Source organism: Heteronotia binoei, chromosome 7 (assembly GCF_032191835.1).
Source record: "Heteronotia binoei isolate CCM8104 ecotype False Entrance Well chromosome 7, APGP_CSIRO_Hbin_v1, whole genome shotgun sequence".
In the NCBI taxonomy this organism is placed as follows: domain Eukaryota; kingdom Metazoa; phylum Chordata; class Lepidosauria; order Squamata; family Gekkonidae; genus Heteronotia; species Heteronotia binoei.
The window spans coordinates 83,337,011-83,364,029 of NC_083229.1; the positions used below are offsets into that span (position 1 = coordinate 83,337,011).

Below are 27,019 nucleotides of genomic sequence, written 5' to 3' on the forward strand. Positions count from 1 at the left end.
CTCATCAGGGCTCATGACAGCATGGACCTTAAGCTGTCCAATACTCTATTCATTGTACAGCTTGGAAGGATACCTCAGCTTCTCTGGAAAGATCCTTTTCTGAGACAACAGACGTCAGGAATCAAATGGCAACTTGTTCCAAGAATTTCCTCTTTCAAGCCAATCTGTTTTCTACTTCTGAGGAGACAAAGGTCTCTGTATCTCTTCTCAGATTGTTTACAGCAGTGAAAGACAGGCTTTGTTCGTAACACAAAAACAAGGCTTATTTTAAATGTTAGTTTATGAAACTAGAATTTCATAGGGCCAGAGATATGGAAATGCTCGGACCCTTTCCCATCTATGTCCCATCCCAAGGCATGGAAGGAAGACCCCATCTCCAGCACTGGTGTTGATTAATGCCAGGTCCATCAATAATAAGATTGCTACTCTGCAAGATTTTCTTGTGGAGCAGCAGGTGGACCTGGCATGTATGATGGAGACCTGGGTGCTAGAAGGTGACACTGTTGCCTTGAACCAGCTTACCCCGCCCGGGTTCTCTGTCCTCCACCCTTGGGGCGGGGGGGAGTTGCTGTGTTTGTCCAGGATTCTTTTTCTTTCAGGGCTCTTCCTGCCCCAGACATCGCCAGCATTGAGTGTGTCGGCCTAGTGTGGAAAGCTGAGGAGAGTTTGGCAATCTGAGTGGTGTACAGACCACCTACTGCACCACCAGAAAGCCTGCCTGCCCTGCTGGATGCTGTGTCCACCTGGGCATTGGACTTCCCCAGGCTATTAGTTCTTGGGGATTTCAACATCCATGTTGATGACGTAGCATCTCAGCAGGCACAGTAAATTGCTCGACCCAACACCTGGTAAATCAGCTTGCTAATCTCCCATGAGGGACTAAACAGAACAACGATGATGAAAACAGAGTTGTACTTACTTGTTACAGCTGTTCATCTAGTTGTCTAGGTTTAAATAGGTTTAAACAGCTGGCAGCTGGATTTCAGTATAGTTGACTTGAACCCAAATAAAAACAATAAAATTGACTTACTTCGGGCTCAGCAATATTGGTAGCTGAATACAGATCTCTGATCTGTATGGTATTTATTTGGCTCAGTTCATGCTGAATGCACACCCCCTACTCAGGGGGCAATAGAGAGGCAGGGAAAGAGCAGGGACTTGGGGGATTGAGGGAAATATCCTACACAATGACTGGGTGATCAGGGAGGGAAAGGCATGTCAGCATGCTTTCTCTCTCTGCCTTCCCCTTCCCAGAGAAGGAATGTTTAAATGCTCTGAAGCGGGGGGGGGGGGAGCAAAATGGAGGAGTTAAATGGCTTCCTCTCAGGGAAACCAACCAGCTTCTCTCCCCATACCAAGGTTCCACAGCCTCTCATTAGCTAATGCCACTTAGTATCTGCTTACTCCTTTTGTAGGCAGAGATTTGCTGGAATGCCTGGGGGGCAGAACTAGAGTCCATCCATCACATGCTCCCATTGCAAGCATCCCCTCTCCCCAAATCCCACTCTGAAAAACTCCCAGTCCTTCCTGAAAGTATTTTGAGTGGTATCAATTCTACCTTGAAAAAGAAAAATCACCCAGCCATCGTTTAGGATATTACTGGAAAATCAAATGTAAAATTGTTGTTCCCATCGATGTCTCCCTTCTTGTGCTAATATTCACAGAACAGTGCTTCACAAAAGTGTCTACATTGCTGCCTTACAAATGTCAGCCAACAGAATGCCTTGTCAAAAGGCAGAGGATATTGCTTGAGTGCAGTGTGCCAGTATCTATAAAAGACACTGGACCCATGGCAGCTCGTAGGGTCTCTTGATAGTAGAGGCAATCCACCCAGACACCATCTGAGCAGACACAGCTTTCCCATTTGAGGGGTCAGCACAGCAGAGAAATAATTGTGGAGCCTTTTTGAACTCACATGTTCTCCTTAAATAAAACAATAGGGCACATTTTACATCTAATGTGTGAAGCTGTCTTTCTGCTGCGGACGATAGGTGCAAGAAAAAAATGGGAAGTGAGATGTCCAGGTTCAAGGGGAATCTACAAACCACTTTTGGTAAAAAGCAAATGCTTTTTGATTGTGGAACTTTATAAAAGGGTGGTCAGTCCTAAGGACTCTAATCAGTCCTGCTGTCCTGGCAGATGTAATAGCCACTAGGAAGGACACCTTGAAGGAAAGGTTTTTAAGGGAGCAGGTGGATAAAAGCTCAAAGGGAGGTTGCATTAAATGAGTTCGGTTTCTGGTTTCCGAGGTATAACTTTAAAGTAAATATCTTTTTTCAGTGACAAACATGTTGATTTAAACTTTCCAAATGATAAATCTATTTTATATAAATAATATTATTTCTGTTTATTTTTGTCTGCACAGGTTGTTAAAATTGCCTATTGCCCAACTTTGCTGACAAGAGAAGGAGACAGAATTCGCGGCAATGGAAAATTTGGAGGCCTTCAGAATAAAGCTCCTCCCATGGATAAACTTAGAGGAATGGTATTTGGAGCACCTCTGCCAGAACATTACTACAATCTCTCCAAACAGATAGGTATAGAGCTTTTCGTAAAGCTTTTACAAGGGATGAATACAAACTGCATTTTTGAGATTCACAAACCAAACCTGCTTTGTATCAGCTTGTGAGTCATTTAAAGTTCAAACCCTTGCTTTCTGCTCCCCATGAAAAAGCAGCAGGGAGCAGAAAACAGGGGTTTAAATGGTTCTGAGACTTTTTCACCCCCTGCTTTCTGCACTCCACTGTTCTTTTTCATTAAGATTGGAAAGCATCAGGCTCAGCCATTTAAGCCCCTTTTCTGCTATTTACCACGGAATGCATGAAAATGTATGAAAGTTTGTGGCAGCTCTTCTTTTTACAAACATACTTCACAAACCAGCCAAAATTTGTGACATTGTTTCATTCTCATCCCTAGTTTTTACACCACCTAAAATTTATTTAAAATATTTTAACTATAATATGCTTATATTATTAGTTAAGTCTGTTTGATATATCTAATAGCAATGGGCATTTGCCTTTGTAGCTTTTTGACCTTAGCAAACTCTGTTTGATCTTACATAATACATCTTGATATTACCTTATTGGCTTCCCGTTGTTTATTTTGATTTGTTGGACTTGTACCATACAAAATTTCTGCATGTAATCTTAGAAACTATTTGAATGCTTTCACGTATTTGGAAAATGTGTGTTGCATCACGTGCATCAGCATCCATTCTTAGAGAGATGCTGTGATCATTTCAGCTTCATTTCATTTGTACAGCTCCATGGCCTTTGATAGATCAGATAAAATTCAGTACTCCAGCTTGTGCAGTTGTGCACATACTTTTCCAGAGCAGCAGAATATGCTGCCAATTGCATACTCTTGTCATTTTAAAAAGTGCCAATGCGTTTAAGAATATGGATTGTAATAGATTTTTTCTTGAGTTGGGAACCTGTAAGAAACCAGGAAGCATAAACTGTTGCAAAATCAATTTCTTCTCCTTCCGGTATAGAGAAACACTATTGAGCTGTAGGGCTAGCAGCTTTCAGCAGATAGTAGTACACACTGTAGTACACACTGCTTTGGCTCAGGGGTACATGAAGCTGTTAGTCTAGTTTCAAGCCTGAGTGATATAGGGCAGGAAGGGCTGGTATTTGCACTTTTCTTTCCTTAACAGTATGGAAGATTTGAGGTGATAGGGGTTGAGTACGCACCTCAAACTTAATTTCATTCTCTCCTATTATTCCAGGATTCTAGTAGCTGTTATGAGTTTGCAGAGGACTACTGTCCTAACTATTGCCCTTCTCCCCTCCCCCCCACAACTTTTAGCTTCATCATCCATAAGAATAGCATTTTGGTCTTGGGAAGGGGAGATCAGAATTGGGAGATGTGTGCCTTGTGCTATGCATCGTTAATCCCTCCCCTTCCCAATTATTCATTCTCACTCTGCTTTCCTTTTTTCTCTAATGTGATATCTGCCTCCTCATTATTGCTCAGCCCTTTTGATGTATTGTTGGATGTGGGGGCTGGGATAACTTTTTAATTACAGATAATTATTTTTGCATGCTTAGGGAGTTGCCCAAATATACAGAACTCCCCACTTTGCTTGTGGGTGGTTCCACTTAATTTTCTTGCACAGGAGTCAAACCATCATGTTTACTATTAGGAAGAGAGATGGGGTAGGGTAGATGAATGTTGAGAAGAGCACAGTTTCACCAGATTTTGTCAACTATTTTGTGCTGTTAGAGCTGTGTCAAACAATAATTTTCCTATTATGTATTATTTACATTTCAGGAAAGGTATGGGGGGAAATGTAAAAATTATTGTGCAGTTGTCATAATGTAAATGCTGCATGCAAGCTTTTGCTACAAGGATATTATGTCCATGTAAGAAAATATTGTCTATGAAGTGGCCCTTATGAGAATATGGAAAGTTTCTGGGTTTTATTCACCATTTTTCTTAAACCGTTTATACAGCATGCAATTACATCCAACTGTTCTTTTGCTTATTAGAACTTCTTCAGCAGTACCATGCAGCAGTTGTCAGACTTAATAAAGTAACTGCAGAATCTGAAATGCAAGAGCAGTCATTAAACACTCCAGAAGTGCAAAAAAAGAAAAAAGAATTTGCTGAGAAAGAGAGGGATCTCAAGTTAATAGAGGAGAAAATAGGTATGTCACATATTCAGCTGTATGTCATGAAGAAAAAAATTAACAAATATAAATATATTGCTTTTAATTATGCTACTTTTCATAATACAGGCAAAACTCTTCAAAGAATTCATTTTATTAATGCATTTTAATTTTATCTTTTCTTTGTTGTGTTTTATATATTAAGCTGGTTTTTAACCATCTCAATGTAGAAAATATTATGATCATAAAATGTTATGATCATAAAAATATACCCAAAATCCCAAAAGTACATTTTAAAGCATCCAAGCAGATATCTTTAAAAATATACATATTGAGGATTCTTTAACTTTTACTGGTTTTAAATAATAAATATAGAGCAAAATAGTGACTTTCTGTATTCTCCTTTGTATAATGTCAGAAGAGATGTTATTGATTTTAAGTTCAACTTTTGGCAAGCCCCGTGGCACAGAGTGGTAAAACTGCAGTATTGCAGTCTTAAGCTCTGCTCACATCCTGAGTTTGATCCCAGCAGAAGCTGGGTTCAGGTATCCGGCTTGAGGTTGACTCAGCCTTCCATTCTTCCGAGGTCAGTAAAATGAGTACCCAGCTTGCTGGGGGGGAAGTGTAGATGTCTGGGGAAGGCAATGACAAATCACCCCATAAAAAGTCTGCCATGAAAACGTTGTGAAAACAACGTCACCCCAGAATCAGAAACGAATGGTGCTTGCACACAGGACTACCTTTATCTTTATAAGGAAGTTAGAACTTTCGAAAACATAAGACCAAAACCATAAAATGTAAGATGGAGAGAAGATAAGAAAATTCAGCAGAGTTGAAAGCTTTCTCTAGGTCCAGATAGAAGAAAGCTGCAGATTGCCATAGCCAGGAGTTCTACTGCCAACACAAAAAGCAGTGGGAACAGTGGGCACCCCTGGCATGTACTTCTCACAAGTCCTCTCCCTCATAAGTTCCTTTCATGCTGGAGATTTTATTCCTTGACTATTGACCTTCTGATGTTCCTTCTCCACCATATAAAGCATTAGTAGAAACTATAATAGTCTCAGCTAGGACAGCAATGGTCTCTCTTTGGAAAGCCCAATCTGTGCTGTTCCTGAATATTTGGTTCCGGGAACTCTGGGACCAGTATATTATGGAAAATGTCATGGACGGGATTAACAGAATGCTGTTTTTCCTATGAAATCCAACTTTGATAAAAAAAAAAATGGTTCCCACCACTTGAATTTTTAGCTAATCAAGATTTCATTTTGTCTGAATTGTCTCAGGTACACAATTGGATATAAAACTCATGGAATCACTATAAATTATTATTTTCTGGTTAACCTTGATAGGTTGTTTTTTCTATTTGTATTATTCTCCAAGTTTGGGCTCTTAGTGTATGACTGATAGTTATACTCTTTGGTCTCAGTGCATGGAGCTGTTTTGTATTTTTATTTATATGATAATAAAGCTTTGAAAGTTAAAAAAGTACAAAATGTTTATTTTCCAAAAAACCTTTTTGACTATAGTGGAACATATTTTTTCACTGTGTGTGTGTTTGTGATATTAAATTTCTTACCTTTCACCCCAACCATTTGTAAAATGGTTGCCTTTTTGCAGAAACCCACAGTCCTAAATGCAGGGTAGGAGACAGTAGTAGAGGTCTCTTCTGATTGCAGAGGCTCCCTGCTCTGGCAGAGAAAATACTGGTGTTTTTAAACAGATCCCCAACTCACACACACAATAGCAAATATCAAGGGTGTTTTAATACGACAAGGCAACTGAGAGCTACTGCATCTTAGTGAATAGAGGGTCAGACTGTGTCTCACTTGTGCTTGGTTCAGGTACCTTCTTGAAGCTCATTGGATGATCTTGGACTAGCCCACTCCTCTCCATTCATTCTTACCTACATCATGGGATTGTTAAGAGGATAAAATGGAGGACATGAGAACTATAGAAACTGCCTATAGATCCTCGGAGGAATGAAAGGATAAAAATGTAGTAGAAAAGCAGAGAGTGATAGAGAGTCAGTTTGGTATAGTGGTTAAGAATAGTGGACTGTAATGTGGAGAACCGGGTTTGATTCCCCACTCTGACTGACCTTGGGTCAGTCACAGGTCTCTCAGAACTCTCTCATCCCCACCTACCTCACAAGCTGTCTTTTGTGGGGAGAGGAAGGGAAGGTGCTTGTAAGCAACTACAAGACTCTTTTGGGTAGTGAGGTGAAGGGTATAAAACTTCTTAGAGAACAGTGCACAGGCTTGAGCCTCTCAGCCAGCGAGGGCTTGCAGTTCAGCTTGTTAAGGGAAATAAGCAGCCTGCTGCTTGCTTCTTTTCACTTTAGGACTTAGAAGGGAAGGAACTTTGGCTCAGTATATACACAGAGTAGAATAAAAGTTACTTCCTTTGAGTATAATTACTGGCATTAAAATAGCATCCATATTTGTGATCACCATAGGTATGACCCCAACGGGTCGATGCAGCAAATCACGACTTCAATCAGAAGTGCTTGACAAGAATGACGGTCCCAGTCCTCCAAAAAGAACACGGAGAGAAATAGCAAAAAATTTACACAGGTTGGTTAATTTGAACCATGCTGAACTCAAATAAAAAAGCTGCTCTTTTATTTTTAATGCTTTTTGGCATGAATTTTCATGTATAGTGACTATTCTTGAAGACAATTTGTGTCAGCAACATAATCATGACAGTTTTGCATTATATTGTTCATAAAATAGGTATTGAGCCTATAAGAATGTATTATTGTTTGGTTGACTACACAGTCATTCTAGCTATTATAACAGTATTGACATCCAGGCCCATAATACGGTGATTGCCTTCTCCAATATTCTGTCATATTCTTTGTAGTTGTATTGTGTCAGTGATAGCACAGGCATAACATAGTCACAGTTCTGTGGATTGCCCACATTAAACTCAACAGCACAATACTATTAGAAACAAGAAACAATTCAGGCCTTTTCTTAACAGCCCTGGCTGTCACCAGTAATTGCTTTGTTGCTTGCTGAAGGTACCTTCCACATGATGTATGCATAGTTTTTACCAATCAAAGCATGGCAACAGTAGAGCTGGCCTAACTCAACCAAGTGATTCAGTGAGTCATGAGCTTCAGTCGTTGGAGTCAGCTTCCCAGCAGTGAAGGTTCTGTGGAGGAAGGTTTTGTGGAGGTGATAATGGTGGTTTTTTGGCTTCTAACGCTTGGAAAGGGATTGTTGCAGTTATAAATACCCGCTTCCCCTGATGTAGTCTGAACCCCTCACTAGCTGCCTTTCAGCCTGAAGAAAATATGCAGTGAGGGGAACTTTCTTCAATAATGGGAGGGATCCCATTAGTTCTTGAAGTACCAACACAGGACATTTTCACTTTTTCTCCCCAATGCTTGGAGCTTAGAAAAAGGTTCTACAACTATTTATTTATTTATTCAGCCTACATCCCACTCCTTTCGCTGTCAAGCAGGGCTCAGGGCAGCATCCAACAGTTAAATATACAATAAAATCAACATATTAAAATTTAAAATCTACATACTACAAATTAAAACCTAACAATTAGTCTAACAGCACCCCAACAATCTATCACTGGTGGGCAACTGGGGAGGCAGCCAGCACAGAGAGGCTCACAGCCCAACAATAAAGATGGTGGCCAGATGATCTCTCTAACCATACACCCAGTGGAACATCTCAGTCTTACAGGACTTACGGAATTAAACCAAGTCCCATAAGTCCCGAGTCACATTAGACAGAGAGTTCCACCAGGTTGGGGCCAGAGTTGAAAAGGCCCCGTTCTTGATTGAGGACAGCAGGACCGTTCTGGGGCCAGGGGCTACCAATAGGTTTACCAGAGAAGCATAATGCTCTCTGAGAGAGTATATAGGGAGAGGTGGCCCTGTAGATATGGTGTTTCCAGACCATTTAGGGCTTAAAGGTAAGTACCGTAACCTTGAACGTGGCCTGGTACTCAGTCTGGAACCAGTGCAGTTGGTAGAGCACAGTTTGTATATGTGCTGTCAAGGGGACCTGCACCGCTGCATTTTGGACCAGCTGAAGTTTCCAAAAGCAAGTTCAAGTGCTGTCATGCATAGAGCGAGTTACAGTAGTCTAACCTAGAGGTGACTGTTGCATGGATCAATGTGGCCAGGTCAACATGGGACAGGTAAGGAATCAGCTGCCAGGCTTGGCAAAGGTGGAATAACCTGGCTGTATCTGTGACCTGAGCCTCCAATGAAATGGAGGCATCTAGAATCATGCCCAAACTCCTGAGGGAGGGAGCTGGTACTAGCTGTACTCCATCAAGAGTGAGAAGCTGAATTCCCCAACCCACCCACCTCCCGGCCTAGCCACAGGACTTCCATCTTTGATGGGTTCTGTTTCAGATGACTCTGCTTTAACCATCTCACCACAGCCTCCAAAGTGGGAAGGTGTCATGATGATGATCATGATTAATTACATTTCTGAATCACCTGCTATTCTAGGGCTCTGGGCAATATACAACATATAATAAAACCATCGAAGTCCTAAAAACAAAATATATAGATAGCACAATACAACAAATCTAAAAAGTCAAATGACGAGTTTATAATTATTTCCTATTCTGGACCACTGACTTACTTGCAGGTAGGAGGGAGGACAAGTAAGTTTGGAGAGTAAGGGGGGAAGGTGTCAGCTAGTTTGGAAACCGTAGCTGCCCTCAACTAAAGCCTTATAGGCCCAATGGAATTGAATAAGATATGCTTTGACTGGTGTACCTGCCCTCCTCCTCTGCAATTAGACATAAGCATGCTCCCATGAATGACTGCCTCTTCAGTTGGAGCCTTCCATGGCCTAACAGTCAGAGGCCTGAGTGTAGAATATAGGAACTTCCCAGAGGAAGAGTTTGCACTGACAACATGAATAACATTATATACCCACAAACAATGTTCTGATGGAAAACTTTTTTGCAAGAGAGAGGGAAAGGAGCTACAACCATAAGGAAAGAATAAACACTTACAGTACCAAGCTAGCTGATAACTCAGTGGGGGGGGGGATCTGTGTGGTGGGAAATTGGTTGCAAGTTCGGGGCCTGTATAAGACAAAATTTATTCTTTAAAGATCCTACTAAACACCTTGAAGATTCTTTTTGAAAGGTAGGATATAAATATTTTAGTAACATTTTAGATAGCAATGGGACTAGAGACTCAGGCATTCTATTTACATAGCAGCTTCCTTAAATTCACAGCTGTAGGACCCAGGATGAGGCCTTTGTTGTTTACCAGAAACATTCCACCTTTCCCCCTTCCAAAGATAACTACTTCGTAGTACAAGGACCCTCTGTTCAGCCATTGGTCACTAGGGCTTAGCATGTAAGCCAACTCAGATTTAATACCTGGCTACATTCCCCCAGAAGAAAGGCTGTCCAAGGGCATATGCATGTTCGAAAGTAGACAATAAAGTGACTAGCGTATGGAACATTGCTCTTGCATGTCCAAAAATACCTTCCATTTTTGTCTGGTCCACTTCATTTCATTCCACTACACAGAGACAGCAATGGTGAGAGCTTCTGTGGTTAGACTGTGTGGACCAAGACTGATTCTGCATTTAGCAATTGCCTCCCTTCTGTGTGGGGCTCCTCACAGCAGCTGCTTTCCCCAGATCCTGCACTGGTATCTCTGGAGTGGAGCTGCGTGTTCCCTGCTTGCTCCCTGCCCCATGCAAACTCAAGAGCCAAGAACGAGATCAGGAGAAAGGCTAATATGGAATTGGTGTCAAGATTCATATGTAAGCTCAGCCTTGAAGCATGGACCAACTGAGTCCTGCCCCTGAATCAGTCACTCACACAGGAAACTAGAATAGTGGTAGGGGCAACCATGTGTGCTGCTCTGATCTCCTTGGAAGAATGGCAAGATAAAAATGTGATAGATCAATGATCATAATCCTTAGGATTTATAGAGCTCTTCTGGTGAATGTTCAGATAGCTTCACATATATTATCTTTCTCAGTTCTTGCAGTAACTCTGTCAGGTGGGCCAGTGTTAACATTTCCATATGGACAATGAAAGGGCAGAAGCTGAAGTTCATGGCAGAGTAATATTCAGATATGGAACTTGCTATCCCCTCATGCTATGTTTTGGAGTTAACTCCTCTAACCATCTATTGTAAGGAGCTTCAGCTTCTGTTGTGTCTGCTGCGTGTACTGTGGCTGTTATCCTGCATTGAAAATTGAGTGCATTTGGCCTATGGTGACAGGTGGAGCAGAATGCCTGGTGTTCACTAATAGCAGATAGTTATACTTCCCACTGTCTTCATCAGTATATGGTTCTGTGAAAGCCAGTGTTGTTTATCTGCTCTTTGGATCTCACTTTATGATTGGGGGGAGGAGGATGTTAATACAAAGTGTTCACTTTTTTGTGGTAACTTCTTCACCTCCAGAGTTCCCTGGATCTTTTAGGTCTTTATATTCAGGGGAAAAGAGACATGGACACTGGCTGCATGCTGCATGTCCTGATACGTGAGCTGTGTTTTCTGCCTGGAATTTGCATATCATTGGTGATGTGGTGACTGCTTCTGGAGGTAGAAAAAGAAGAGGGAAGGCAGTTAGCTAGGGTTTTCCATCAACTCTATTTAAGCTTGCCAGGCTTTTTAATTTTTCCCCAGGGCCAGTTAGAACAGTGACAGAAAATGCCAGCTAGAGCCAGGGGATCCACCGTAACCCCATTGGATGCTTTAATCTATGATACATTTTGGCAGATGCAGTGTCAAAACTGACATTGCAGGGAAGGAGAGACCTTTGAGTGAGCATGGGATTCCAGCTGCCCTTCTTCCTCATCACATCCCCCTCAATTCCACATAGTGTTTGCCAGAATACCAGCCAAGGGAGTATCCTGCTAGTATAAGAATGTCACTGAAATGTAAGCTTTTCTACCCATGCAGCATTGTGCTCCTCTTTTGCACTGGGATTTGGCAAGCTTATTCTGTCTGCAGATGTAAATGAAAGAATAGGATTGTTTTGGTAAGCCTTCTTTTTAAAATCCTGAAAGCAGCAAGAATAAATTAAGCATAGAACATGGGTTAAAGTTGCTGCTCTCTCACTAAGTGGCATCCCTAAATGACTGCTAAAGGATTCTGTGATGTACGCTTTCTCCAGACTGAGCAAACTTTTGGTTTATTTTTGAAATTCAGTTAGTCATTTACTGAAAGTGAGTTACAGTAAACTTGTTTCACTGGTGCCCATGGAACATTCTTAATTTATTCTTATAACCAGGGGTCGTTTCGTAGAAAAATAGGTGGTGGAGCTCATCCAGGGATTGTTATGCAACTGCTATTCAATTGACAAGGTGGGAAGAAGGAGGTGGAACTCTCAGAAAGGTTCAGGAGCTATGCTCCTGTGAGCTCCTGTTGAATCCGAGGCCTGCTTATAACCTAGAGAATGTATGATCTATAGCAAAAAAGAAAAATTGGCCTTTAAGCCATGAGATAATTACTTCTTCATCTAGAATGACTTGTGCTAATTTTTATTCTAGTTCGGAAGAATGGGTCTCGTCTCCTCTCACAAAGAGACAACAGCAGACCACAACTGAAGTTAATGGATCATCTAGAAAAAAGAAAATCTAACTGGTCAAATTGGTTACAGAAGTAGCTCTATATTGAAATGCAAACAATACAAAACAAATACAAACATACAAAAATTGTTGTTACTGTCATTAATACTTTTGTACTGATTAAAGAAAAAAGCATTTTGTTGTAGCAACAACCATTTCATTTAGCATAATTTGTATAGTTTTTTATTTTTGTTGTTTAGCAGTTATTAGACTATAAAATGTGCAAATATAAATGTTTTATTTATAAACAACTTCAAATTTTGCAATAAATATTGAAATATTAAAAAGTTTTTTTGGTACAATAGATTCTTTTAATATAAACTGGTGAAAATCTAACATTCTCAATTTTTAACAGTATTTCTATGGAAGATACCATTCTAAACTTTTATATTTAGCAGCTGAAATTACATTCTAGAAGGTTTAGTTTTAGTGGTATTCTGGATCCACATATAACTTGCTGCAGATCTCCAGTTCTAACACAATCAAGACAGAAATTAGACTTCAGAAGATTGTTGGTAAGCACCACCCTAAGGAAAAACTGGGGACATCCTTGATCTTAGCAAGGCTCCTCAGATGTCAAACTTGGATGGAACCATTTATTTTCCTAGTCATACAAAAACTCATAGAACTATACCCAATGAAAGTGTAATTTTCTCCCCTATCCCATTTGTCAGAGATTAATACTTGTAACTCATAGGTATTCCTGCTAAATTTCAAATTAAGAGAAAGCTCCCCTGTTTTTTAGGTAATTCAGTTTCTTGCACAACAGGCCCAGGGAGGAGTTGGTAATTCAAGAAAACAAGTAATATCACTTTGCAAAAATTATTTAAAAGTAATTTTACATGTCTTTAAGCAAACACCACATTTAGCAAGAAATGTAGTAGTGTTCCCTAATGTTGTGCCTGTAGACATCATTTCGCCTGCCAGCTCCTTTCGTGGTACCCATCTGTTTATAAGTGGGCCAAGTGATGCAGAATGGTAAGCTGCAGTACTACAGTCCAAGTTCTTCTCATGACCTGAGTTTGATCCTGGTGGAAGCTGGGTTCAGGTAGCCAGCTCGAGACTGACTCAGCCTTCCATCCTTCTGAGGTCACTAAAATGAGTACCCAGCTTGCTGGAGGTAAAGTGTAGATGACTGGGGAAGGCAATGGCAAACCACCCCATAAAAAGTCTACCAAAAAAACGTTGTGATGTGACGTCACCCCATGGGTCAGTAACAACTCTGTACCTTTACCTTTATGTTTATGGTATAACACATACAACAGTGTGTTATCTAAAGAATCTTTAAAGTGTACTTATTTTTTATATGCAAGAAAATATTTTAATCATGTGTTAATTTAAAGGGCATTCTTTAAATAGAGCTTCTACTTGAACTATTGAAGACCTACTATCAAATATACAGATAACATCAGTCCCTGACATTTTGTGGCTGGCTCTGCCTCCCATGGCAGCTATTTTGTGGTTGTGCTCACCACCCTGTATCAGAATTCCAAATGTACCTGCAGGATGAAAAGGGTCAGGGACTCCTGATGCAGAGCGATCCTTGTATCAGTCATGTAAGGGATCAGATGAGGACAGAGCAGAGCTTGCAGAAACACCACTCTGTTCTGAAATATTGCTGTGAGCTTTTCCTTATTGTATTAACACACAAATCCACCTATTCATGTCTGCAATGGCAAGGGGGCATTTTAATTACTTTTTATTTTAATTACTTTTTATTACCTAATCATGTATACAGCCACAATCAAAATGGATGTCCAAAATGCAATCTTAACTGAGGAAATTCAAAAGTAGGGTGATGTGTAACTTGGAAACACTGCTGTTACGTTCCAGTGCAATATGGGAAGATGGCCACTTGTGAGATTCTCCACGTCCAAGGATGGAGACGTGTAAGTACAGTTCTTAAACTGTTGTGACCAGTTTAGTGAACAGCCAAGCACCCTCCAAATAGAACCAAACTTGTCACTATATGGACATACCTGTAGGTTGTTCCCATTAATCAAGGAAAGCAGCCATCTGAGGCACCAGGGTTGCTATTAGTTAGAGCAGGGGTAGCCAAACTTGCTTAACACAAGAGCCAAGCAGAATAAATGTCAGATGTTTGAGAGCCACAAGACATAAACTAGACATTTGAGAGCCAGAAGGAAGGAGGGCAAATAGATGGAAGGGAGGGAGAGGAGAAAAGAAAACAACTTTAAATGCATTTTCCAAGCCACTAGCTGGCTTGGCTTGGAAAAATTATTTAAGGAGAGAAATAAATGAGAGTTTTAAGACATGAATGTCAGATATTTGAAAGCCAAAAGACAGGGAGGGAATAGATGGGGAGGGGAGGGAGAGGTGGAAAGAAAAGAGCTGGTTGGCTTGGCTTGCAGAAGTGATTTAAAGAATGCCTTCTCCAAACAGGCTAATGGGGTGGTGGGGGCTTTGAGAGCCACACAATATGTATGAAAGAGCCACATGGGGCTCCCAAGTCACTGTTTGGCCACCCCTGGTCCAGAACATAAGAACTTAAGAGAAGCCATGTTGGATTAGGCCAATGGCCCATCCAGTCCAATACTCTGTGTCACACAGTGGCCAAATAAATACTATGTATATACACACATATATATACACACTGTGGCTAATAGCCACTGATGGACCTCTGCTCCATATTTTTATCTAACCCCCTCTTGAAGCTGTCTATGCTTGTAGCCACCACCACCTCCTGTGGCAGTGAATTCCACATGTTAATCACCCTTTGCGTGAAGAAGTACTTCCTTTTATGGGTTTTTACCTGACTGCTCAGCAATTTCATCGAATGCCCACGAGTTCTTGTATTGTGAGAAAGGGAGAAAAGAACTTTCTCTACTTTCTCCATCCCATGCATTATCTTGTAAACCTCTATCATGTCACCCCGCAGTCAACGTTTCTCCAAGCTAAAGAGCCCCAAGTGTTTTAACCTTTCTTCATAGGGAAAGTGTTCCAACCCTTTAATCATTCTTGTTGCCCTTTTCTGGACTTTTTCCAATGCTATAATATCATTTTTGAGGTGCAGTGACCAGAATTGCACACAGTATTCCAAATGAGACTGCACCATCGATTTATACAGGGGCATTATGATAATGATCAAAAGCTGATCAGAAGCTGATCAAAAGAATGCCTTCTTGTGTAAAATATGGCAGATTCCAGCTATCCAATTCCTTGGCCATGAGGCAAGTAGCCTGCCTAATACCCTTGTACTACATAAGTATAAGCAAGGAAAATGCAGGTAAATGTTAGTGTAAAACAGCCACACTGAGACTTCTAAATCAGTTGAGCAAAGAGTTTACAGGCCCTAACTACTATTAAATAGGAAGATATACTAGGAAAGAACTGGAGGGACCAATCTCCCTTGCAAAGTGTTCTCAAAACCTTGCTTTCTGCAATAAACTGAGCCTTGTTGCATAACATGTTTGATACAGGAAGTAATTGACCAGTCACTCAAAGTTTGGGAATCTTGCTGCATTGCAGTTACATTTTTTATGAAAAGAGATTACTGGTTTGTTCTTTGTAAATGTATAATTTTCAAGGACTATGCTAAGAATAAAGACAATTTTCTTAAACTGAATGTGTTTTTTTAAGCCTGGGAAGTGATTGTTTCCGATACAATCAACCCTTTGTGATTCCAAGCCCTGTATGAGTTCACACTCCCAAAATTTGGGGGGGGGGGGATAAAAGAATGCTGAATTCACTTTGATGTGTGCTAACTATGTAAGGACACAAAGCTTAAATACTTGAAACCTTTAAGCAAGCTGAAATGGACATTTGTCAAAGGCATTTAAGATCCAATAACAGACTTGAAGACTTGCCCTAACCAAATGTGACCAGTTATGTATTACAGAGCTAATTGAGACCCATGACTGGGAGCTGGTCACTGTGAAGATAGGTAATGGAATGTAGTATGGAGTTCCTGTGTTGTGAAGTAGTCTGCCATCAGATTATACCTATGAATCTCAGATATGTTGAATGTGTTTATTTGTGTGATCCTGCATTTTCCTTTTGGATTGTTAAGACGCAACTTCTTAAAGTATATGATGAGCAAATTCATCCTGAAAATTACACTTTTTACTTTTGCTGAGAAGATGGCTTTCCTTACCTTTATTTTTATGGGATGTAGGAAAGGCTCATAACCATTTTACACATTGAGCCTAATCTGAAGATCCACTTATTTTCATATTTTCATGTAGCATATGTATATTTTCCTGTATGACTTCTTTAAAGAACTGTGGCAGATATGCATACATCTCTGTTTCTCCCCTGTGAGATGGGAAAGTGCAGGAGGGGAGGGATCTAAATAGGCTTACTATTGTGCATTCTTTACCTACCAGGCTTTCTGCTGAAGCTTCCCAGTACCCTGATATTGAGGTCATACAGACTTCCTTAAATCCAACAGAGGGAAAAAGGACAACAGCTTAAGAGAAACTGTAAGAGAAACAAGGAACCAACTGTGAGAGGAAAACAGGAAAGGAACAGAACATACAACCAAATGGGAAGTGAAGAGAACAAAACCATCTACAAACACTGTACTAGATCTATAATGATTTAATACATGCACAATGGTAACCATGATGTAAGGTGAATGCGTAAAGTGAACCAATCCAGATGTCTATTCCCCCTTCCTTCCTGCTTAGCAGATGTTCAGATGTTTGGTGGACAGAGGCAAATCCTCCAGTACAGTTGTTGGTATACAAACTTCTGTTGTGACAATATCCCTGGTTTAGGGCCATTGTGTCTATCACTGACAATCTCAGAAATATGTAAAATTGTCTTAGCATCATGGATGCTAGTGTTAAACTTTCCTCAAAAAAAACAATTTTTGGACTGCTTTGAGTATACAAATCAGCAAGTATAAGCTAAAACCAAAAAGTTGTTACTGTGTGAAGTGATTATAAATTTAGTTATCTTCCAATGAACTGTCAAACAGAAAGTTCTATGTTGCACGTTACAATATCTTTATTAAAAGACTGCTATAGAGGGTTGCCAGGTCCCCCCAGCTACCGGTGGGGGATGGGGGGTAGGGTTGCAAGCTCCAGGATGGGAAACTCCTGGAGATTTGGGGAGGACAGGGACCTTAGTGGGGGTGCAATGCCATAGAGTTCTTCCTCCAAAGCATCTATTTTCTCCAGGGGAACTGATCTATGTAGTGTGGAGATAAGCTCTAATTCCGGGAGATCTCCAGGTCCCACCTGGAGGCTGGCATTCCTAAACCACAAAGGCAACTGCTCTGTATATTCTGTTCTCAGAATACTTAGAATCATAGAGTTGGAAGGGACCTCTAGGGTCATCTAGTCCAACCCTCTGCATAAAGCAGGAAACTCACAAACATCTCTCCCAAAATTCACAGGATCTTCATTGCTGTCAGATGGCCATCTAGCCTCTGTTTAAAAACCTTCAAGGAAGGAGAGCCCACCACTTCCCGGGGAAGCCTGTTCCGCTGAGGAATCGTTTTAACGGTCAGGAAGTTCTTCCTAATGTTGAGCTGGAAACTCTTTTGATTTAATTTCAACCCATTGGTTCTGGTCCTACCTTCTGGGGCCAGAGAAAATAATTCCACACCATCCTCTATATGACAGCCCTTCAACTACTTGAAGATGGTGATCATATCACTTCTCAGCCACCTCCTCTCCAGGCTAAACATCCCCAGCTCCTTCAACCTTTCCTCATAGGACTTGGTCTTCAGACCCCTCACCATCTTTGTCGCCCTCTTCTGGACCCGTTCCAGTTTGTCTATATCCTTCTTACAATGTGGTGCCCAAAACTGAACACAATATTCCAGGTTAGGTCTTACCAGAGCAGAGTAAAGCAATACCATCACATCACGTGATCTGGACACTATACTTCTGTTGATACAGCCCAAAATTGCATTTGCCTTTTTAGCCACTGCATCACACTGTTGACTCATGTTCAGCATATGATCCACTAAGACCCCTAGATCCTTTTCACACATACTACTGCTAAGATAAGTCTCCCCCATCCTATAACCATGCATTGGATTTTTCCTACCTAAATGCAGAACTTTTCATTTATCCCTGTTAAAATTCATGTTATTAATTTTAGCCCAGTTTTTCAGCCTATCAAAGTCATCCTGTATCCTGTTTCTGTCTTCTGTGTTTGCAACCTCTCCCAATTTAGTATCATCGGCAAATTTAATAAGCATTCCTTCTATTCCTTCATCCAAATCATTGATAAAGATGTTGAACAAAACAGGTCCCAGGACAGATCCTTGAGGCACTCCACTTGTCACTCCTCTCCAAGAGGAAGAGGAACCATTCACAAGCACTCTTTGAGTGCGATCTGTCAACCAGTTACAGATCCACTTAACGGTAACAGAATCCAAACCACATTTTACCAACTTATCAACAAGGATAGTATGTGGAACCTTATCAAAAACCTTACTGAAATCAATATAAAAGATGTCTACAGCATTCTCCTGATCCAGCAAGGTAGTCACTTTCTCAAAAAATGAGATCAGGTTAGCCTGACATGACTTGTTCTTGAGAAAATCATGTTGGCTCTTAGTAATCACATCCATTCTTTCTAAATATTGCAGGACCAACTGTTTGATGATTTGTTCTAAAACTTTTCCAGGTATAGATGTCAAGCAGACGGGTCAGTAGTTACCCAGATCGTCTTTTTCCCCCTTCTTGAAGATGGGGACAAAATTCGCCCGCCTCCAATCTTCCAGCACCTCTCCTGTTCTCCAAGAATTCTCAAAAATAATAGCCAGAGGCTCATAAATTACATCCAAAATCTCTTTTAGAACCCTTGGGTGCAATTCATCTGGCCCTGTTACAATTTCACTTTGTTGCCCTCGCAATTAGCCTACCATGTCCTTGCTCTTTTTCCTACTCTGAACATAAGAAAAGAACCATTTCATACTGAGCTTTAGCTTCCCTAACTTTTTCTCTATAAGCACTGTTGATATGTTTATATTCATCTTTGGTTATAAGGCCCTCCTTCCAATTCCTAAAGGAGTCTTTTTTTATTTCTCAAGTCTTTAGAGAGCTGTTTATGGAGCCACTTCGGCTTCTTTAGGCTTTTTCCATTTTTTCTTCTCATAGGAATCGTCTGTGATTGCGCTTTCAGTATTTTGCTTTTAAGAAACTCCCACCCCTCCTGAACCCCCTTCCTCCTAACACTCCACATTATCTGAATTTGTCTTTTAGCATTCTTGCTATCTCTTCTATGCATGTTAACTGTTTATGCCACCTCTATTTTTCAGCAATTGTCAAGAATGTCATAGCAGTCCTTAAGTTGAAAGGCACACATTGTGATTGGTGCTGCCAAAAATGTAACTTTTTAACTTCAGAAGAAGAAATATACTGTAATTAAAAGAATGAATGAGGCAAAATAATTCATCTGTAGCAGTCAAGGCATGCTTGTATTTCTACCCCCTTAAGCCAAATCTCTATTCCCTGCCAGCTATCACCTATCTAGTGGTGTTGGGGAGGACTATCACATTGTAACATATTCTGTGATTCTTTTCTATACTAAGGACAGCCTTTCAGCAAGACTAGTACACACATCCTCAGAATTGTTCCTCTCTTTTTCATTGTGGGAACCAGTTTAAGGACAAGATTATAATTTGAAATTGAGACTCAGCAGCCTGCACTCTATAGAATTGTAGTGTTGTTTGTGTTTATGAAACAGCAATATCTTGTTTTGCGGGCAGGCATGTCTGGTTAAATATGTGTTTAGCAGGGTAATTCTCAAAGAGGAACAGAGAACTTAAGAGACTCCTACATTACAGCCTCTGAGTAATGAAGTCCATATGATTGCCTCAGAAGATAGTTTGCCATTTATGGCTGCAATGTGGACTGCAGGCTTGAAGTACTCAAGAAGACAATGTGAAGCAGCCAGTGTAGCATTCCTGCTGCCATGGGATATATTTTTACAATACAGACATACGTTTGGCAGCTATGTAAAAATGTATGGTTTGCTTAGAGCCAAGGCTCAACTTGAGAACATGTGAAGCCATGCTTTTTTGTGGGTTTCTTGAACTATAGGAGACTAGGATTTTATAATCCACCCTGTTCTTTGAAGTAAACAGTGGCATTATCTGGCACTTGTGACAGGCCCTGGGCCCTCCCTTAGAGAAAATCAGAGTTTTGACTGTTTCTACAAACAAGGGAAGTTCATCAGATAAGGCTGTTGTTACCATTTGATGATAAACTTCCCCTGTCAAAATCAGCTTGCACATCCTGAAGGACTGGTCCATTTATATCTGGGCCATTCCATTGTCTCAACAGATCTGTTCTCTCAGCTGGAAGATAGCATTCAGAAAGGCATCTTTCTCTGTTCCTCTTCCTTTTCTGTATTAAAACATTGCCAACATCACCTGTGTTCTAAAAAGAAATTTTTAACATAAAAGTTATGTTATATTTAAAGATGCACCCCACTCTCCTGTGATTTATTCTGTATCCTTTTAAAAAAAAAAGCCACTGCTGGTTTAACACTCAGCCCAAGCAAATATCACACCGCATGTGGAAAATGTTTAGGCAAGGATCTTGGGGAAGCTCCAAGAAAAAGAAGTTCCATTCATGTGAGGCAGCCAAGAATACCTCTCCATGAGCCAACCTTTGCTATTTAAATACAATACATAAATGGTGTTGTAAACATTTATTTCAGCTTCTATTCTGCCTCTGCTTTTACACTTAATTGGGCATATTGATTTTGTTGCTTTTTCTAAAAAGAACAGGGTATCTATAGTTTGTAGAAATTAAAATCCTCACACCTGCTTAATCTCAATTGTTAAAAGTCAGCTTCAAGCAAGGAAGTCACAGCCTTTCCAAAAGGCATATAGGCTCAGATCTCAATTAACTTTCTTGGGTAGCAATTGCTGCAGCCAAGAAGCAGCTACAATCAGGAATGCTATATGCTTCTGATTTTCTAATGTGGGTCCTAGGAAAACACATGGAGACTTTGGGGGATGGATCCAGGAGAGGGAAGGGTTTGGGGAGGGGCCTCAGTATGGTGCAATGCCAAAGAGTCCACCCTCCAAAGCAGCCATTTTCTCCAGGGAAGCTGATCTCTGCCAGCTGGAGATCAGTTGTAAAAGTGGGAGACCTCCAGAACCCACCTGAAGGGTGGCAACTCTACATTTGACTTTTTAATTACTTTTTAATGATCTTTAATTTTTCTCAGTATTAAAACAACAACAACCTTAGTTGTGAGACTAGATTAACATTTTCTGATACAAAACTATCAATAAAGATAAAATGCCTTCTCAAAGTATAACAACCATTAAAAAGTTCTAAGATTATAAACCCAAGAGCAGCACTGTTCTAGAAAACAGAGCTATTTTATTCTCCTTCAACATTTCCCTAAAGGGTGGAGAAGATACATTTAAGCTGCAGCTGGCTGATTAACTTTTTGTTACTTCAATACATGGAAGCGATTGCCTGCTCTCAGTTAACAACTTTTTACTTTTTCTCTTTGATTAGACAATAAAATGTGCAATCTAACGCAGTTACAAGGTATTAATAACAAAACTAGAATACATCTTCAAGAAGATTTTCAGTTTGACCAAAAAGAGATTTGATCTGCAGGAATTATTAGATCAAACCAAATATTTTCTACATAAAGAAGTGTCCTGGTTGTTATGATTAAGTCATTCTGTGTTAATGCTTGTAACTTAGTCATTTAGAATAGCAATGACCTGAGAATATATGTGCTAAATTATTTGTGTATTTTTGTCCTGCTTTTATATTCTGTTATTCTGACTATAGGATTTCTTTTTCTTTCTTTCTTTTTCTTCTTTGTTCTTTTGCTTTGAACTGGACAGCCCAGGCTAGTCCTATCTTATCAGATCTTGGAAACCAAGCAGGCCCTGGTTAGTTCTTGGTTAGAATATCACCAAGGAATCCAGGGTAGCTATGCAGAGGCAAGCAATGGCAAACACCTCTGAACACCTCTTGCCTGGAAAACTGCATGGAGTCACAATAAATAAGCCGTGACATGATGGTAACAAAAAAGTTCTGCTTTTCATCCCACTGGTGTTTCAGAGCAGCTTACAGAGGAAAAAATACCTAGACAGACAAAACAACCAACAACTATAGTACAATGCAACTCCTGGACTGGTTCTCTCAGGACCACAGATTATGAGCCTTGGGCTAGAGGTCAATGGCTCTTTGATGCTTGCCCAAATGCCCTTGTCTGTGACTTTGCCTGTGCCTAAATACCTGCAAGAGGGAGGGAAACAAAAGCTCTACTAAAATGTCATTAGCTGGCACTGGCAGTCAGGTTCCCAAGATTCTCTTCCCCTTTAAGGAGTCTAGGCTGAGCAGATGGGAGCTCAAGATCTCTCAGAATTACAACTGATCTCCAGACAGCAGAGATTTGTTTACTTTTATTTATTTGTTTATTGGTTTTCTAGACCACCGTCCCCCAGATAGTAAAATAATGTAAATAATGGAATGTGGATTACTTTAGAGAATAATGCCAGTTAAGGTAATATGTAGAGTAAAGGGGTCAAAAATATCCAGGAAATTTCCAATTCAGCTTTGGCAACCCTACATCTTCCTCATTGTTATCACTCTGTTTACAAGAGGTAGGATCCAGAAGGAGAAATATCCTTCAATATTGGGCTTATCTAACAGTCTCCAAGAAGGGTGTATTACCTGAGATATAGATTGAATAGCACAGGATATAATGTGTACAGTGGATAATTCCTTTCACCAAATTCTGCACTAGTTTGTTTTCATATGACCAAACATTTATGGAGGCCTCATCTTGTTCTGAGGCTGGAACTATCTTCCTGGCAACCCTCTTTGTGAAGGGAATTGTCAGGAATCTATTTTATTTCATTTTCTGGATCTTCGCACACAAAAAAGACCAACTAGGTCTGCGCATTTATTTTGAAGAAGTATTTTGACCTCTTCCTCTTCCCACAGGGCTTTCAACCCAAACTGAATCCAGTTCTCCTCTGCTGGTCTTCCTCATTCTCACACGGAGTTCAAGAACTGCACTGTTCACTTTGGATCTTGGGATCAGGATTATTTGGGAGCCTGACATTGGACCCAAAAGCAAAGATTGTTTTTAAGCAATGTGTGAGGCAGTTCACACTTGGGTGGAAACTTCCCTTGGCCAGTGTATGTAGTCTCTGAGGCAACTGGGAGTGTTGGGGTGTGGCAAGAAACTCTGACCTCACCAACCCATGCGGGGAAGAGCAGCAGAACAGCATTGTAGAGAGATGCAGATGGGGGGGGGGGGGGAATGGGAACCTTTCTAAGACAACAGCTGGGAGCCTGTCATTTATTTATTTATTTCTATTTTTATCCCAACCTCCTCACAAGTGAGCTCAGGTGGGTCACAACATACAAATAGTAACATAGATCAGCTAACTTTAAAACTCTAAAAACAATTCCAAATTCCCCCTGGAAACAAGATGGCATTTCAAAAACTTGTGGTGTCCTGAGCCTGTTTCTATCACTGTGTGTATAAAATCTGATTGGTATGGGTTCACTGCCATTGAATAAGGTTTTCTTATGACAATTATAATTCAAGAAGCATTTTAAGGTAGCTGCTGAGCTGATGTAATTTATTACACTTTCCAGTGATGTCAGGGGTGTGTAGCATATGCAAATGAGTCATGCAAATTAGTTGTGCTAATGAGTTCCAGCACCTCTTTTTCTATAAAATGACCCCTGCTTAGAAGGATGTAATTGCTGATTCTGGCACTGTAAGGGAAATTCCATTTAATTTAGTGCTGCTTAGACCTAGGAAAGTGTTTGAACAAAATGAGAATTACTTCCATGTAGATTTATGTTTGCTCCTGTAGCTTGGAAAAGGAAGGGTCCCCTGTGCAAGCACCAGTCGTTTCCGACTCTGGGATGACTTTGCTTTCACAATGTTTTCACAGCAGACTTTTTACGGGGTGGTTTGCCATTGCCTTCCCCAGTCATCTATACTTTCCCCCCAGCAATCTGGGTACTCATTTTACCGACCTTGGAAGGATGGAAGGCTGAGTCAACCTCAAGCCGGCTACCTGAAAACCCAGATTCTGCCAGGAATCGAACTTAGGTCGTGAGCAAGACTGCAGAGTGTTAACACTCTGTGCCACGAGGCTCACTCCTGTAGTTTAGCACACCATTTTTCATTCAACTTCAGAGGGATACCAGCTTTGCCATGTTGTCCCTTTATCGAACAAGTGCTAGCATTTTCAGAACCCCTGTTGATTATTTCTTCTCAACCATTATTGTTTGAGTTTTATAATTAAAACTTATGCACATGTCTTTTTGTTCAGCAGACTTCACAAATGGAAGACTTTGTAACTTCATTTTCTCTTTTATCCTCTTAAAGAGAAACCATACACTGTAACTCTTATATAGAGCAACAAGGTGCAAAGAGCTCATTTTGTAACCCATCATGGTTTGTGCTTCCTGTTTTCTTTTTCTAAAACAAAAAGTTGTGTCTTGTTAAAGAACAGTTAACTTTTGAGCAAAACCCCACACTGTCTCTCCTTACTTTAATTCCGACATCTGTTCTTTCAAATGGTAGCTTTTTAACATCTTTAAATGTATTTAATTTGCAAAAGTTCTCCGTTCCCCTGGAGAAAATGACTGCTTCAATGGCCTCTTTGGCACTATTCCCTGCTGAAGTTCATCTCCTCCCCAAATCCCACTCTCCCCAGGCTCCACCACAAACATCTCCAGGAATCTCCCAGCCCAGAGCTGGCAAGCCTCCCTATGTCTTCCCTTTCCATGAAGCTCTTACTCCCAGGGCTTTTTTCTGCAGAAAAAGCTCAGCAGGAACTCATTAGCATATTAGGCCACACCCCCTGACATCACCATTATTTCACACAGGGCTAATATGCAAATCTGTTCTGAAAAAAGCTGGAACAATTTGCATATTAGGCTACACCTCCTGACACCAAGCCAGCCGGAACTGCGCTCCTGTGCATTCCTGCTCAAAAAAAGCCGGCTCGAGGTTGACTCAGCCTTTCATCCTTCTGAGGTCAGTAAAATGAGTACCCAGCTTGCTGGGGGGAAAGTGTAGATGACTGGGGAAGGCAGTGGCAAACCACCCCATAAAAAGTCTGCCACGTTGTGAAAGCAATATTACCCCAGAGTTGAAAACGACTGGTGTTTACACAGGGGACTACCTTTACCTTTTTACTCCTCTTGTAACTGATAACTCTATTCTCAGTCCTATTAGCATATAATAAATTAAACAAAAAACAGGAAGGTAAAGTAGCCTTAAAATAAGACAAAGGGGATGGGAACAATATGGTTGATGAGATTTGTTGTCATAAAATCTCATTTTAAGATACCAGTTTCTCCATAACTTCAAGATATTGTGCTTCGATACTTAAGGGAATTCATGTTATGAGACTTTATTACTTATATTCAGTTTCAACATTTCTTCAGTCCTATTTTAAGGGAGAATTTGTGAAAGTGTTACTCTTGCAACACTCCAATGCAGTTACACGCTTCTAAGCCCATTCACTTAAACTGATATAGAAGGCTGCAACTCTCCCATAAACACAGACAAATTTGGTTGCTATTTCTTTTAGAAGTTAAAATGCACAGCACATGATTTCCCCCTCAAGATTACTTCCTAATGTTTTACTGTTGTGCATTTGATCTTAGCCTATATAGGTGGTTTCAAGCCTCCAAAAGAGAGAAAAGAAGAAAAATTGCAGTTTTATACCCCACCCTTCTCCCTGAATCAGAGAGGCTTACAATCTCCTATATCTTCTTCCCCCACAACAGACACCCTGTGAGGTGGGTGGGGCTGAGAGGACTCTCACAGCGGCTGCCCTTTCAAGGACAACCTCTGCCAGAGTTATGGCTAACCCAAAGCCATTCCAGCAGGTGCAAGTGGAGGAGTGGAGAATCAACCCCGGTTCTCCCAGATAAGAGTCTGCACACTTAACCACTACACAAGAAAGAACAGAACCAATATGAAGTATGGAATTGATCACCATTTAATGATTATATGCATAAATAATGGAATGTAGATTACTTTATAGAATAATGCCAGTTAAGAGGTCAGTAAGGTAATATGTAAAGAGGGGTCAAAAATAACTGTGAAAAAGATATATGGTTGTGCATTATTATATCGTTAGTTATGGAAACTGCATTCTCCGTCCTTTGTGTGTGTGTGTGTTTTTGGTTGGAAAAATAAAAAGATTAAAAGGGGGGAAAAAGATCACTTCCTAAAGTTTTACTGTTTTGTGTTTGATTTTAATTTATAAGCCTTGTAATTTAAAGAAATACTGAAAGACACAATAAAAATATTGCAACTTTTCTTTGCAAAATGCATCAAATTAATCAGAATACCTACGCATGCACTGCAGAAAACAGCTGAATCCTGAAGATTAAAACAGGAGGGTGAAATACGAGGAAAACTGCAGGTGGTCGATTGTGACAGGATTGTGCAGCAGAGTGCTTCAGAATTACATTAATGCGTAGAGTGGGAGAGGATCCTGGTGCTACGCTAAAGGCACAGCATACCCGCAGAAACACCGCCGAATGATAAGGAAGTGATACCCCTCAGGTGCAAAGTGGAATAAAATAAGCGGCCGAATAGTCGTCTGTATGCCTCTCCAGTAAACTGAGCAGCCTAAATTTATTAAGACAGCTATTTTGGAAGTTCTTGCCGAGTTGCATAAGAATGTTCTTGGAAAGGGAAAAGGTGCGTCCAGCCCGGAGCCGAATGGAAAGAAGGGAGGGGGCGCTGGGGGAAAGGCCTCTCTGGGCGCCTTCCAAGGGCCACTTGCTTGTTCTCCCCCGCAGGAAATCAGGGAGGAGGCGCGGGGGGGGGGGAGCGGGACAAAGGCGCAGTCGGTGCGCGCGCGAGTGGAA

General features: G+C 40.7%; 1 protein-coding gene across 1 annotated transcript in view; it reads left to right on the forward strand.

The window, feature by feature from the left end:
- SMCHD1 (structural maintenance of chromosomes flexible hinge domain containing 1) overlaps positions 1-12,481 on the forward strand; it is a 122,222-nt gene extending 109,741 nt beyond the window's left edge. Inside the window, exons 46-49 of the mRNA XM_060243944.1 lie at positions 2,366-2,537; positions 4,494-4,652; positions 7,069-7,186; positions 12,117-12,481. Coding sequence (XP_060099927.1) covers positions 2,366-2,537; positions 4,494-4,652; positions 7,069-7,186; positions 12,117-12,207 — 540 coding nt within the window. The 3' untranslated portion in view covers positions 12,208-12,481. The remainder of the gene's footprint in view (positions 1-2,365; positions 2,538-4,493; positions 4,653-7,068; positions 7,187-12,116) is intronic.
- Positions 12,482-27,019: the final 14,538 nt, after the last annotated feature.